The sequence below is a fragment of the Ciona intestinalis genome, unplaced genomic scaffold, assembly GCF_000224145.3.
Source record: "Ciona intestinalis unplaced genomic scaffold, KH HT000076.2, whole genome shotgun sequence".
Classification (NCBI taxonomy): domain Eukaryota; kingdom Metazoa; phylum Chordata; class Ascidiacea; order Phlebobranchia; family Cionidae; genus Ciona; species Ciona intestinalis.
Window position 1 is genome coordinate 134,721 of NW_004190398.2, and position 15,913 is coordinate 150,633.

A 15,913-nucleotide genomic window follows, 5' to 3' on the forward strand; every position below is an offset into this window, starting at 1 on the left:
TAGTTTGACTAACGATTTGGGACAATTCAAAAGTTAAACTTTAAGTGTCCAGGCAAATATATGTCCACAATGATGCCTGCATCAAGCGGTAAACACGGTATCCTCTGATATAGAGGCGAACAACTACTTAATCACATGCTAACGGTTGTCCTTTAACTAATTCAACAGAAAAATGAATCAAATGTCAACCTGTGATGGTAGTTCAAATCAGCATCATTTCTCCAGTAATTCATCCAGGTCTCTGCTGGTTGTCCAGTTCTTTGTGTTACAGTCATTGCAGCATTGCTTATCAGAGATTTATCCATTGGTTTGGGAACTGGGTACCTTGTGAAAAAAATCGGTAATGATGTGAAGTGTGAGAATGAGCTTGCAAATGGAGTCTTTTAGGACAAGAGAACTTGGTTGGGACGCTGGTGTCGGAAAAACAATAAGGAAATTCACTATCCCACGTCACCTTCGGACGTACATGGGTGTTGGGGTAATGGGCCAAATCTGGCCTAAATCCCAAGTCCCCTAAGTCTTAAGACCTCCTCTACACAGAATAGAATGGTTTAGAACTATTACCACACTTACTGAAGGCCTTTGCTTTTTGCTCTTTTTGAATGCACCACAAACACCTCAACTGCCCAGTGCAATACATGATGGTTAACTTTATAAGACTTCTGTAATATATCGGCATACTCTAGCACGGCAGCGACATCGTGTGTCTCGTCCAGTTTATCAAAGAGCAAACGAGCGATGGAAGCACCAGCGGTCAGATGATCAATACTGAAGTTACTAAAAGGCCTAAACGAAATTTTTTAAATAAATAGTGTTTTTTTGTGTTTTTTTCAAATTTTTTACAATATTGTGTTCTTACTTGATACTGAAAAGCACAAAAACAAACGTATGAAACTTAGCATATATTGCAAAAAAAAACCTAAGAACCATGATATGTCAAGCCACAAAAAGGTAAATAGTAAAAACTATTATGCATTACTTTTACAAAATTCATAACGAAAAATTCATAAAAAATAATTCGGAAAACTATATTAATGTTTTACATGATAAAAATTGCCATACTTTCCGAGTCCAATTCCGCTCATGTCCTCTCCCTCAGGCTCATTGTCAGGATACCAATCTAATATTTGTTCAAACTTGTTCTGGAGATTTTCCTTGGAATTTTGGTCCACTGGAGGTGCTATAGGTGAAAAGATATTTTTTAAAATAAATCGGGTAAATAACTGTGATACTATTTATTGAATGGTTGGGTTTACACTTGTGTTTTATATCTAACTCTATCCACTGTGCAGGTTGTCTCATTATGCACACTTTTGTTTCTATTAGAAGTTTAACTTGAAAATAATTAAACATGAATGGCTCGTAATTAAATTTAAAAAGGGTTTATAACTGTAAGCGTGTTTTAATTGTTGCTTGGTATTTTACTGTTGTTTTGTCGCTATATCTTGTCTTTTAATTTGAAATGTTTATAAATCTTCAATACCGTATTTGAAGAGACAAATAAAAAGTTATGATAACTCTGCGCTGCCCGCCCTATGAGGATAAATAGGTCATGATGATAAGATAGGAACGATGTTCGACAGTGCATATCGGCTGCATGGTTTGCCGTATAATATGTCATAATCTTTAAGCGAGCATGGAAATTATAAATGCAAAACATTCGTTCGGTACATAGACAACATGTTAGAGAAAACACATATATGTTATTCATTACACCAGCAACACACATACAGTAAGGTGGGGGAAGATAGGACAGCTTTTCATTCTATTTTCTCGTCCCATTTGGTAGTAAACTCAGAGCACTCAATGAATTTTTAAATCGTATCCTTACGACTTCCATAGACCGTTGTTAATTGTTTAAAACTTGATCAGGATATTTGGATATTATATATAATTCAAAGTGTCAGGTCTTTCCGTACAGGACTATATATACAGCATATGTAAAATTTGATCAGAGCATCTAACTTTGCTAAGTTGTCGAGAAAAGATCTCTCATTTATTAGCGTTAAAATATTTTTCACTTAATTTCAGTAAAGTGTGATTCTTAAACATCTGATAAGGTAATCACATTCCATGTTAGGTAATAAGCCAACTCTCGCATAAAACCCTTGGCGCATTTCAACATAATACCTCATCCATATACAGTAGAAGAGAATTTTAGACCTACTTGGATTCTTAATCTGTTCCCACTGTTTTGAAGCATCTTGTATTGCAGCATACTTCACCCCACGTTTCACCAAGTCAGCCAACATCTGGTTAAATTCCACTTCCATTTTGTCCATGGAAAATCCAACCTTTGCGGCAATTTTCGCCCGTGTCAAGACCAACTTTTTGTATTTTATGTTGTCTCCTTTTGCACCCTGTTGAGGATTATGGTTATTGGTTTGTTATTTAAAGGTGTAATTTGGAGGTTTATTTTTAGACTTGGCAAGAAAGGAATATGTGTGTTTATTTAGAGTTCAGTCACAGAGCAACTAACATGAATTGTCTAACCTATGGAGATCTGAATGAATGAATGTAACTTATTTTATTGTGACCGGAAAACGACAGTCGTTATTACACTGGTTAACACCTCGTGCTAGCTTACGAGTTATCATGTATGTTACTTTGTGGGTGATTTTTTTGGATTTTTTCATTTTTTTATGTATGGCTGATAATTTAGACAACCCATTAGTGACCACTGGGTTGGAGCAATTGTATATAAGTCTGGTACAATGTAATTATAAACATTAACTATTTATCAGCTAAGAGGCAACAGTGAAAAACTACAATAAAGTAGAACCTGCCACAACAAATTTGTTATTGGAATTTCTACCCTGAAGCAAGAATTGCATAGTATTAGTGGTTACAGTAATTTCAAAATCTATGATAACATACAATTCTGATTACTACACTATTTGTTTAGCCTAGAAATGATTTTAGAGACTTACATTGCCATGGTAATACTGCACCATGTCTGCGGTATCGGCAAACACATCTTTTGTAGTCTTTAGAGCATCGCGCCTCGAAATTTCCTTCTTTGCTTTTCCTTTTCGCCCTCGTTTGCGTGTCTTAACCACGGATCTGCCTTCACCACTGACCAAATCTCCAAGGAAAGCTGTCACTTTGTTGATATGATTTTTCTTGAATGCAGCTGCCTTGGAGACAAAGTCACCCCAGAAATTTCCAATTTGTTTTGCTCCCCCAAGGAAAGAACCAACATTCAGCTAAATGGTAAATATTTTTAGTCATACATTTCCAATTTTGAAGTTTGCATATTACTTTTTTCGTTATTTGGGGTTTTACTCAGCGAGATATGAAAAATTGAGCGATACTTACCGCTTTAGCAAGTTTGTCTTGAACATCTGCTTTACGAATAACCACATCCACTTTTTCTGTAAAAAGCATAAGTTATTATGTAAATATGCTTGTTCTGTACAATTAGTGCAGATGTGAATTTTGGTCTGCACCTAAAATTTCCTAGCTTTAGGACTGTTTCAAACATGTAGTATGTCGGGGGAAGATGGGACATCTTTTTATTCTATTTATTATCCCGTAAGGTAAACAAAGAACATTTAATGAACTATAAAACAGTGGCCTCACGACTCCCATAGAACGTTGTTAATTGTTTAAAAACTGATCAGAGTATTTAGATATTAAGGTGTCCCATCTTACCCTACAGTACTATATATAAAACCTCACTTACAGTGCTTTTAAAGTTGCCCCGCCAGGAAAGCATAAATAAGAAATGAACAAAAAAAAATGAAATCTATAAAATCCGTTCCATATTCACTTTCTTGCATTTGAACAAAACAACATAACTGACCTGATACAATATTGTGCTCTAATCCAATATACACAGCATAGAGCTTATAGGTGCCTTCTTCAGAAAACACAGGGCCATTAGTTCCCTCCCCAATCTGAACAACATCACTGTACCTATCTGACCCATCTGTTCCACTGGGTTGCAGAATGATGGGGTCTTGGTAAGTAGAAGATTGAAGGTGCGTAACGAAGGACCAATATAACTGTGAAAAAGAGGTGTATTCGAATGAATGGTATATTTAAATGAATGAATGTAACATATTTAAAATGGTATTTTTGAATGTATGAATGCAACACGCTTTATCCTCGTGTAGCCAGAAATTCTTGTAACAGGAGTCACACTTTGTGCCAGCTTAAAAGTTGCCATTTATTTTTTTTTTGTTTTTTTTAGTTAAACAATAGAAAAGAGAAACAAACAGTAGAAACATCATAACTACAGAGTTACAAGCTTTATTAATTTTCCTTTAAAAATATTATTTTAATACCCAATTTCGATCATATTATCACTATAACTGTATATATACCTCAATCTCTCCATTTGGTTTAATGATAAAAACCTTCATGTTTCCACTCATTGGGTCAAAGTCTGACTCTATCAGAACAGGGAATTCCCCTGTGTTTTTCAATCGCAGTTCCAAACTAATAGAATCATCCTAAAAATTAAAGGCAAATATAAAGTGTTCATAAAAGCTAGGAATTAATAAATTCAAATTTTCTCTCATACTTAAAGAGTGGATTTATCTACATATCTGTTAACTAACTTTAAAATGTTGTAAACATGTGTTTTGTATACTAAGAGCTTAAAAAAATTAATTTGATATATATATATATATATCTGCTTCTTGCCTTAAAAATGAATAAGATTGGTTTTAAACCTCAAAACAAGAAAGTAATTAAATAATCTTAAATAAATTTCTAAATTATTTTAATAAAACTAGTACACAATGTTGTATAGAAGTTGTTATGTTAATTTCTTACCACTGCGTACTCCTGATCTTCAACAACAGCTCGAAGCGAGAGCTTGTATTTTACTTTATTTTCTTCTTCATATTCATCTTGCTCCCCCAATTTTTGTTCCGCTGGGGCAGCTGAAACTTTTCCATAGTTTGTCACTCTCACATTGGGTGCAACAGCTTTGAAACCCTACATTAGTAAGAATTGCAAATGTTATTTAATTTAGCTTTAATAACTTTTATTTGTCTCTGCGATTGCGGTAGTAAAAATTTAAAAATATTTTAAACGAAAAGACAGGATATAGCGACAAAACAATGGTTGTTAAAACACCTTTACAGTTAAAAAAATATTTATATTTGAAAAAAAAATGAGCGTGGTCGCTACACCTAGCAGACAAACAAGCCATTTATGTTTAATTATTATCTAGTTAGTCTTCTAATAGAAACAGTGTGTGTTATTTTCGAAACAGAGATAGAACAGATAGTCATATAACGTACTTATCCCCACAGGGCAGAGCAAAGACAGTTTTTTTCCTTTTTTAATTTTTTAAGATGTAAGGCTAACTATTTATATAACCTATAAAAAACACTGGGTTGGAGCAATAGGTGTTAAGTGTATTGCTGAAGACAAAAATTCTGCCCATAAAACTTCAGAAATTCACAAAACAAAATAACAATTCAATGTAAAACAAAGAAAATACAAATATACATTTCCAATTAATGTTTAGATGTGTCACAAAACTCACAACATTTAACAATAATTTTGTAAAAACTTTACAATGTTTTGGGTAAAATACAAAAATATAAACTTATGAACATTTGGTGTGCAGTAAATAGAATTAGATTTTTATGTTTGGCTGTCTGGTTGCTACAAAGAAAAAAGGTATTTGTACCGGGAATTGACCCATTAAAATATAGTTACTAATTATTAAAAGTTTACATTAAAAAAACAGATTTAGATGATTAAAGTGCGTTGTTACTATAAAAACTTAAGTACCCCTTGTTATAATACCTTGCTGGGGATGTGCCTCAAAACTTGGAGCTCAATATTCGAGAATGAGTAGTTGAAATTATCGTAGAACTCCCCAGGGCCATATTTGGCGTTATATTTCCATGAATAGTTCATCCAAGTCAACGAAGATGGGTTGTCTAAAAAAAAATGGTGTTGACTGTTTAGTGTGTTAACCTGTGTTAATATTAATAATATTAACTTTTTTTGTCTCTTCGATTACGGTAGCGAAGATTTAAAAATATTTTTAAAGAAAAGACAGGATATAGCTACAAAACAACAGTTGTTAAAATCGGTCACAGTTATAAAACATATTTACATTTAGTTGGAGGAAAATATACATGGTCACTACACCTAGCAGACAAATAAGCCATTTATGTTTAATTATTATCAATTTAGTCTTCTAATGAAAACAAAAGTGTGCATAAAGATTGTGTAAAGTATATTTCTTCCAAATAATACTCTTTCGTTTATTTTATTGTTAGCATGTTGTAACAATTCAATTTACTGTTAATTTAAAAGTAACCTTGGTTAAAGTAATCGAAAAAAACAAGTAACAAATATTTTTTAAGGTTATTTTAAATTTGGTAATATTCTTTAATCCAACCATGGACCTAATAGCGTCAACTGCCAACACACAAGTATGAGTTAGCGCTACAAAAACAATCAAAACAGAAGTAAAACCATCTTACTCAATTCAAATGGGTGCATGAGTCCCATAGTATGACCACACTCATGAATGAAGTAATGCAGGAATCTTCGTGTTGCATAAGGATGGTCTTCAGATGAAGGATCCATCAAGCCCTCAAAGGATTTGTGTCTGGATAAATGAATGAATGTAACTTGCTTTATCCTCACATGAAAACGACAGTTGTTATAACGCTGGTCACACAATGTGCCAGCGTAAGAGTTATCATGTATTTATTTTGTGGGTGATTTATTTTTTGAGATTTTTTATTAATTTTTTTTATGTATGGCTGATAATTGGGAGAACCAATTAGTGACCACTTGGAGCAATTGCCAGTGCCTACACCTAACCCATAAGATCCCAATTTGAAAAACCCAACAGTCTACCTTAATGATTGATCACATGTATATAACCACATCTATGCTATGGTTGGGTGTTTTAGTTTTGTATTCAAAAAGCCTACTGCATACCCACCAATTATTTGTAACGGCCACCCACACAAAATATTAAGTATACCAAATAACATAGATTTACCCTTTAAACATCCCAAATCCTTTTTTGTTATCTTTGTTGAATGAGAAACCCATGTATCTTGGATCCGGTGGTACGTTGGCCATCATGCACCACACACTGGTGGCATCTTCGTTGGACGAAGAGTCAAAATGTTCCATCATCACCTCATACATATCATCTTTGGTCCATGGGTTGTCTGGAGTTGGATCGCTGATCTTAGGCGAAAAATAAAAGAATAAGTGTAATTGCTTTTATTATTGACTAAGTTTGGACAACCCATTATTTGTATTATTGAGTGAATTGAATCCGTATCCTTTAGTTATAAGCACCTAACCAATTAGCTACAGGGCCAAGGGATTCTGTCATATCTCATACCCGCATATTATTTATCACACCCTACCAGGGCGAATGTGTTATCATAAATTATCAGCCATGCATAAAAAAAAAAAAATCTAAAAAAATGATCACCAACAAAGTTATATACATGGTAACGCAAAGGCTAACACAAGGTGTATTAACACCCGTGTGATTACGAGTTAACGACTGCTGTTTTCCGACAACACGAGGATAAAGCAAGTTATATTACATTCCTACCTCATCACTATCAGAGGACTCATAATGGAGTTTGATCCCCGCATCTTCAAAGACAGCAAAGGGATCAAGTTTTCGATCTTTCATGTCTTCAGGAGCATCATGGAAGTCCGAGAGTTTAATCGTTGGCCAAACAACGCGATCCACATAATCGATGTCAATTTGAAGATCGCGGAAAAACTGAAAAGGTTAAAAAAATGTTAATTAACAGAAACTTAATTTTTAATGTCACTAAGTAAGCGAAATTGTTATTACTTAGTTATGTCTTTAACAGTTTCTTGCATCTTTGATAATAACAACTTCTGAATACTATAATACACCCATTAGGGTAAAAAATTTGGTAATTTTTCAACGCGTTTTTTGGGACGATTTGCACCATTAAAATATGTTTTACATCCAAGATTGAACTGTGATGTAGTACCTAGGTCCCAGGTTGTTAGGAGCCAGTCATCCAGTTTAAAAATAGCTAGATTTGTGAACAAACAACCGGTTTAGCTTTTTCTAAAAAAATTAACGCATTTCACTGATGAAATATGAATGTAACTTGCTTTACCCTTGCAGGGTCAGAAAACGGCAGTCGTTATAACACTGGTCACACTTCGTTCCAGCTTACAAGTTACCGTGTCGCTATATCCTTTAAAATATTTTTAAATCTTCGCTACCGGAATCGAAGAGACAAATAAAGTTATTATTATTATAGTTATTATTATGTATGTTACAATGTGAATAAATATTTTCTTACGAATGGTTTTTATATATATATATATATATATATTTATGTATAAGATCAAGCTATTGATAACCGATTTACATGCTTTGCAGCTTATTATAAGCATTGCTAATTTGTTATTCAAGTACAATGTCTTGAACAACAAGCTTCAAGCCCAACGTACACAAACAGCTAGTGTGCAGAGATGTTTTTTACCAAGTAAACTGACAGCTAAACAAACTTTTAAAAAGAACAAAAAAGCCACAGGCTGTTTACTTCGAACAACAATTACAAATACTGTTTTGCAGACTTCTCGGAGAGTTATTTTTAAAATAAACCATTTGTGATCTAATGTCTCAAAATAATGACAGTAATAGTAAACTGTAATGTGTTTTGCTTAATTAAATAAATGTCTTGAAAGTTTTGTTTTATTTTGAAATATCTTTAAATTTTGTTGATTCAATAAAACATTCCAGCAGAGGCGGTTGCTAATGTATGTGCATATATTTGTGAATAAATTAAACTTTCTAATCTGGGTAAGTTCATGTATATGTAACTTTGTGTAAAGATTGTAAATATACAGTCCACTTGTAACTAATAAACTAAGCATTTCCTTTTTACATCCAAAACGCACGTTCAAACAAGCAGGAGAAAAAGGCTCGAACCAATACAACTATTGGTACCTTAATAAAACCAGAGCCATACGTCGGAAAAATTAAAAAGAAAAATATTTCCTTCCTAAGTTTACTTTTTGCTGTGGGGAATTCCCGAAATGTTGTTTTTTTAAATCCGTTGCTATACGTATTCAACGTGGGGTGGGGCAAAACGGGACACCTTTCATTATATTTTCTCGTCCCATTTGGTAGTAAACAAAGAACCTTCAAAACATTATAAAACCGTATCCTCATGACTGCCATACACCGTTGTTATTGTTTAAAACAAGATTAAGATATTGGAATATAATGTGCTGAAGCCTAAAGTTGTCTCGTCTTCCCCTACCCTACTATATTTCAACGTTTAACTGCACCTTAAAACGTTTTATGAACGTTTGGTCTAATTTGTTTATGTTCACGCATAATCTAAAAGTTTGCATAGTTACCAAGCTCGTTCGTTCGACTTCGTTAAACTTAATGGATTCGTCGTCCACTTGCAGTTCAAAACTTCCATTCCAGACACCGTCGTCTTGTGGCAACATCAGCTTGATGAATACCTTGCCATAGAACTTAGCACCATCGCTCCGACGTGCTAAAACTTTAGTTGTAATATTTCGCTCGTAGTTCATCGAGTTGGGTGGGATTTCAAGTCTTGCTTCGCCGGGAATGGAACAAAAATACATGGCTTTGTTTGACTTAAACCTAAAATGCAACAAAGGTTTATATAGTAGGGTGAGGGAGACAAGACACCTTTAGAACATAATATCCAAATATCCTGATCGTGTTTTAAACAATTACCAACGGTCTATACTCTATGGAGTTCGTGAGGATACGGTTTTATAATTTTTTGAATGATTTTTGTTTACTACCAAATTGGAAGAGAAAAAAAAATAAAAAGGCGTCTCATCCTCTCCCACTCTACCATAGATTTATTTGTTTTGCTTCGTTAGTGCATTTAATAGTGTAAACCACTCGGTAGTAATGTGCAATCAGCAATCATTCTATCTTAAAACACCCATTCTATAGTTGTTATGTATTTGGTCATTGCATATGCAAGGCATTGTTTTCTTGGATGCATTGTTTTCTTGGGGACAAGAAACTTAACAGCTCCGACCAAGCGATTCCTTTAAAGTTTAAAGTTACGCATGTGGTAACCCGTTAGCGCGCAAGATGTGTATATAACAGACCACCCATGTTAAAACTACTACGCGAGGATAGATAAGATTCATTCGTTATCATTCGCAGTGTATGTATATACGCCTGTATTACAACAACTGTCGTTTTCCGGCCACGCGAGGATAAGGCAAGTTACATGCATTCATATTCTTACCAGTTCAATCTCCGATCGCTTGTTTTCGTGATCGAACCGCTGATCATATTAAGAACCTCTGAATACTTTCTCAGTTCATCCAAGTCGATTTTAAGTTCAAGCTCTGCCTTTGCATCGCGGCCAGCCGAGTACTCGCCTTTGTACAAACCGCTGAATGGTGGGTCTCTCTCCGAAACGTCTGGAACGGATTTGACTTTATAATGTTGTCAAAAGAATCGAAGTTACGTGTTATTTTATTATTGTTGAATAGTAGGGTGGGAGGGGGAGATGGGACACTTTTTCATTCTAAATATGGTAGACTTAATAATAAAATCGTTGTGTGTTACGTACGCCTTACGCTTACAACATATTATTAAGTACATATATATAGTAGGGTGGGGGAAGATGGGACACCTTTAACTCATATTTCTAAAAAGCCTGATCGTGTTTTAAAGAATTAATAACGGTCTGTGGAAGTCGTATGAATACGGTTTCATAATTCTTTGTTCTTTGTTTACTGCCAAATTAAAAGAGAAAACAATATAAAAAGGTGTCCAATCTTCCGCCACCATAGTAGGGTGAAGGGAAGATGGGACACCTTTTATTTAATTTTTTCGTCCTGGTAAACAAAAAACATTCAAGGAATCACAAAACCATATACTCCGTTATTAATTGTTTAAGACACGATCAGGATATTTGTATATTACGTGCTAAAGGTGCCCCGTCTCCCACCCTCTTATATATATAATATGTGGGTTTAGCTGCCACATTGTTTATTCCATGTTTTTTCCTCAGCAGTTTTTGCGTTTAGCTTGTTTAAACGACTGCTGTATTATTGCTTATTCTCTTTGTTATTTTAAATATTTTGATGGACTCCTCCGTATTCGAAGAGAGTAAAATTGTTTATTTTCCAGACCGAACACAAAATAGCGTTACTTGTTTGTATGGGTCTCTAATATATCGTTCCAGCATTAAAAGTTTTAAATACAGTTTGCGGTTTAAAGGAAAATCGTTTTACACTCAATACACAGTTCTAAAAGCTTTTCAAGTAACTATTGTATATTTGAATTTTACATATGCGCTCAGACACGTCGGCGACTCAGACAATGAAAGATAGAATTTACTGACTTTGTGTTTTGCTTTTTAGAGGTTTAAATGTTATCCCGTGTCGGCCAACGCGTATTTAAAAGAAGTTCGTTGGTTTTACACAAAATACACATAAGACCGAAATCTTTACAAATGCCCTTATTACTAGAAACTAAGCTTTACCGAGTCTTCATTAGTTCCCGGATGTTCCAATGATGCCCGAAAAGTGGATCATTAGACCGCGAATCTGCCGGCGTTTTATAACTAAACTACCTGTATTTAGTAGCCTACATGATGTATACGAACAGTTTGCAAAAACATTTTTTATTGTCACAATCATGTTCTAGCAAAGTCGCGAACATGATGCTAATAAAAAGAAATTATTTATCTTGTACCAGGTTCAGGGTTACAGTGAGAATCTTATAGTATTAATTTTGATGGCAGTACCACTACCAGTGTACATCTCAATATCATATACAATACATGGGCCAGCTCAAAACTTCACTATCTTTTGTTCATGACCAGAATTTTTGAGTGATCGTTTTTTTTTATTTTTGAGCCTAATTTAGTGCGTTTGCTATTAAATAAAAATCGTATAAAAAGAAGAATAACCACCAAAAATTATAAAAAATGCCCTGTTTCCACATTATTGTAGCTTGTAGGTGAAGCTGTAAGTATATACATAACGTCCACTATACACAGCGTAATCGTTAGGTACACGGCACAAACTGCCTTCGTAGATTACTACTATTAGGCAGCGATAAAGAAGTAAGTACAAGAAAAGAACATATACATGAACAAGTGGCTCAAACCCTCAAAAGCAACCTCGGGCAACAAATGCTTAGAGGGCGACAGCGCGATAAGTCTCCCGAAAACAAAAAGTTTAAAACATGTTAGGTTAGGTAATGCTAATCTTAGTTAGGTAATGCTAATCTTAGTTAGGTAATGCTAATCTTAGTTTGTTTATGATTTTATAAGGCTGCAGGTTCAAATAACAATACGCATTATGACGTCAACCGGGAGCTGTGAATACTATATAGTGACTTACTTGGCTTTCATGACACTCAAAAAGTTCAAAAAGAAATAAATGTTATAGTTTTACACATCAGGCATATTATAATATTTTGTAATTTTGCTGAACTTTATAATAAAATCGTTGTTTGTTACGATCGCTTTACGCATTCAACATATTATTAAGTACAATGCTGCGGGGGGGGGGGGGGTTATAGTTCATTGAGAATACGTTTCGGTTTTATAGAGGATACGGTTTTATAGTTGATTATGTTCTTCGTTTACATAAATTTCACACAGTTTCGGAAAGCGTTAAAATCTGACAAATTCAACCGTTTTTCTTGTCCCCCTATATAACCGTACAGTACTACTACTATATAATATCATATTTAATATCGAGGGCTCGCATTAATTTCAACATTTCAAAACACCGCACCCAAAAGACCATTATAGTAGGTGTATTAGTAAACTTACGTAACGGTTTCTTCTTTTCCGGTATAATCACGTCTCCGTGCGAGGCTTTACATGAAAACATAATATTTCTGTTAGGTTTAAACAAATAAATATTTCAGTTTAAAATAGCTACATTTTTTTGATTTAGTAAAAAAAACAATAATATTAATTTGTTTTAAAACATTATTCATTAATACCTGTCTGTTCAACCGAAGACCGCTTCATGTTTCCGGTATTGCTAATACACTTCGACGAATAAGCTATGTAGTATTACAGTTACAGAATCTAGCTTGCAATTCTATCTGTTTATGGAAAACAGCGGTTAGTTTTGTTATATTGCATTGATAAGCATTAGATACGATAACTGACTCTTAAAGTTTTGCTGCCTATGTTATAATAACGTCACGTGGCTGGTATAAACTGTAGATCTCATTTCAAACAACACGGAAATGAGTAATCGCCACAAAGGATACGAAGACCTATCACGTCCTGGTCTAATGTAATCAACAAGTAAGTAAAAAATTAGCTATTTCTTTACCTAAGACAACTAACGAGTACTTGCTGGTTCTTTCATTTGCTGCAAAGCCTAGACAGTTGTATTAGCAACAAAAAATGTTGTCGTTTTACCGGAGCTTTTAATTTCGAGGAAATACGACAATACAGTCTTTAATTGTAATTCTTGCGACACGCTATTAATTATATATACCTCTGTCTGTGACGCGCGGTTGTCTGAAATAACATTTTATGTTGGAGCTATCAGAATACTTTATAGGCCTATAAACAAAGTGGGGAATACCAATAGTCCGTGCGCAAATACTTTCCGATCTAAATTTTTTTCCGTTCGAGTTCATTTTAAAAATAATGCAAATTAACAATTTCTAACTAAATTTCAAATTTAACTGTGCTTTGCTATTTGCATTTTCCACGTAACAGCGTACATATTCACTATGTATTTAAATTTTATTCCATACAACTATAGATTATGCACTCGCACTGTTTATAGTAGTATTTTGTTTTGATGTATTAGCGTGTCAATTCAAAGCACGCTTTTACCGATAGACTTGTAGTGTTGTTCAACAGTACGCGATTAAACTTACTTGGTAACCAGGGTTGCTCGTTGAGATACGCGTTGTGCATCACTGGTGCTTGCCTGGTTGCATGTAAATAATGAACATAGGAAATAAACAGGATGATACAATGACGAACGCAAGAGAAACAAACAACAGAAAACTGTAACACTGTTGATACAATACAATAGTAGAGCGTTTTTTTTGTAACAGAAATACTTTTTCTGTGATTGGAACTTAACATTACAATGGTTTATAAATTGCACAACCAGCGCTTTGGTATAGGACTTTTTAACTTTTGGCGTCGTTTAAGCTACAGTCTAACATTGGGATGTGATAAATTAGCGCAAAATAAAGAAAAAACACAATTTTTTGAACAATTATTACAACTATGGCGTCATGTAAGGAATACAATGTTATTAATACTGATTGCACATAAGTTTTCCAGCAACATCAAGAGATATATATTGATATGCAGGAATGTTAAAGGATTAAAATAATAAAATATGATAAAAGTGATCCAGAAACTGAAAATTTGGATCATTTTAATTTTTTAAGTCAAAATCGTTGAAATTTGTGCTGAATGAAGAAGAAATTTGTTGCGGGGGAACGACACTCGTTGACGTGGCCCATGGGTCAGATGATGGGGCTGGGGGGTTCCCGAAAACTGAGAAAGGGTCCTGGTTATCTTGGGTTGTGAGGGGGTTAGAATTTGTAGCAGTTGAAGAAAAGGGGTCGAAATGGGAATTCCCGAAAACAGATGGGGTTTGGTCAACAGAGCGTGACTGGTTGAAGGGTATCAGGGGTGGCGGCATCACTGATTGGCTGGTTTGGTCACATGAGAAAGGATCATCATCCAATAAGAATCCGTTATTATGATTTCCTTTAGATGAACCATTTTGCAAAATAGGGGTTGGAGGTTTGGGGGCACTGCGTATTGGGGTAGCGGGGGTTGACGAACTTTGCCGAGGCTGGGGCTGGGGCTTTCCCGGAGCCACTGGAGCACGACGCTTTGGAACTGTTTTTCTCGGCTTGATTTTTGGAGGCTGAAAAAGTAGGATATCGTTTAATTTTTGTCAAGGAAAAAAGGATTGGTTAACATAGCATAACAGAATAGTTAAGTATGACATGTGGCATAACATTATGATATTTTTTAAGTTGTCACTTGAGTTATGATATTTTTTAAGTTGTCACTCGTTAAGTTGTCACTTGAGTAGCTTGTAGGGAAAGCATTATGATTGGTTGGGGATATTGCTGTCGATTCCTGATTGGCTGAGATTGTTGATATTTCATTGTCATGTTCGTTAAAATTGATCAGTTCATCTAAATAAAAATATTTTTTTTAGTTAAAGATTTTACAAAAGATGAGAAATTTATAAGAAACCATATTTGACACTGAGTCATTTTGAACCGTACCGGTAAGCATTTGAAAAAAATGCTTGTTACAGTTATATTTACAGGGAATAACAACTTTGCATTGCTTAGGATTTGATAATAAAAGCTTGACTGAAAGTAATATACAATGGGGTGGGGGAAGATGTGACACCTTTAGCACATAATATCCAAATATCCTGATCCTGTTTTAAACAATTAACAACGGTTCATGGTAGTCGTGAGGATACGGTTTACAATTCTTCAGATGTTCTTTGTTTACTACCAAATGGGATGAGAAGATAGAATGAAATGGTGTCCCATCTTTCCTCACCCTACCATACATTATAGACTGGTAAAAATCTATGCTGACTTATGATAGGTAAATTTTAAACCTGTAACAATAATATGTTCACATTTTTGCACATAATATAAACATTTCTGGGTCAAATCCTAGTTAACCAAAAACAAAACCTTCAAGCAAGTTAAAAGTTGTGACTTTGAAACTCAGAGAATAAACAACAACAATAACAGGATTCATGGATACAAAGGAAGTCACAAACGTGACGGCAATCAACATGGTCTGGTGTTTCGTGTTTATGGCACATTAGTTAAGAAATCCATGAAATATGACCGTTTGCCATGCAGTGTTAAATGAACTGGCGCTGTGGAAAAGTGGTTAGTGTGCCTGCCTCT

General features: G+C 34.5%; 2 protein-coding genes across 5 annotated transcripts in view; both read right to left on the minus strand.

Annotated features, from left to right (window-relative positions):
• LOC100180038 overlaps nt 1-13,132 on the minus strand; it is a 21,363-nt gene extending 8,231 nt beyond the window's left edge. The window contains exons 1-17 of one of the 4 annotated variants that reach the window (XR_003396749.1): nt 12,977-13,131; nt 12,801-12,845; nt 10,251-10,428; nt 9,367-9,622; nt 7,562-7,738; nt 6,989-7,182; nt 6,459-6,586; nt 5,770-5,906; nt 4,783-4,947; nt 4,329-4,457; nt 3,806-4,007; nt 3,319-3,374; nt 2,931-3,206; nt 2,168-2,360; nt 1,063-1,180; nt 574-786; nt 190-324 (exon numbers count right to left, since the gene is read on the minus strand). Coding sequence is in view for 3 of the 4 variants with exons in the window: in XM_018815485.2 (XP_018671030.1) it covers nt 190-324; nt 574-786; nt 1,063-1,180; nt 2,168-2,360; nt 2,931-3,206; nt 3,319-3,374; nt 3,806-4,007; nt 4,329-4,457; nt 4,783-4,947; nt 5,770-5,906; nt 6,459-6,586; nt 6,989-7,182; nt 7,562-7,738; nt 9,367-9,622; nt 10,251-10,428; nt 12,801-12,845; nt 12,977-13,004 (2,630 nt within the window). In the remaining variant the exon portion in view is untranslated. Of the gene's footprint in view, nt 1-189; nt 325-573; nt 787-1,062; nt 1,181-2,167; nt 2,361-2,930; nt 3,207-3,318; nt 3,375-3,805; nt 4,008-4,328; nt 4,458-4,782; nt 4,948-5,769; nt 5,907-6,458; nt 6,587-6,988; nt 7,183-7,561; nt 7,739-8,111; nt 8,130-9,366; nt 9,623-10,250; nt 10,429-12,796; nt 12,846-12,976 lie in introns of those variants that run through there. The other 3 variants (XM_018815485.2, XM_026838390.1, XM_026838391.1) reach the window with 3 other exon arrangements.
• Nucleotides 13,133-13,775: 643 nt separating this feature from the next.
• LOC100177642 (synaptojanin-1-like) overlaps nt 13,776-15,913 on the minus strand; it is a 19,731-nt gene continuing 17,593 nt past the window's right edge. The window contains exon 26 of the mRNA XM_026838406.1: nt 13,776-14,902. Coding sequence (XP_026694207.1) covers nt 14,732-14,902 — 171 coding nt within the window. The 3' untranslated portion in view covers nt 13,776-14,731. The remainder of the gene's footprint in view (nt 14,903-15,913) is intronic.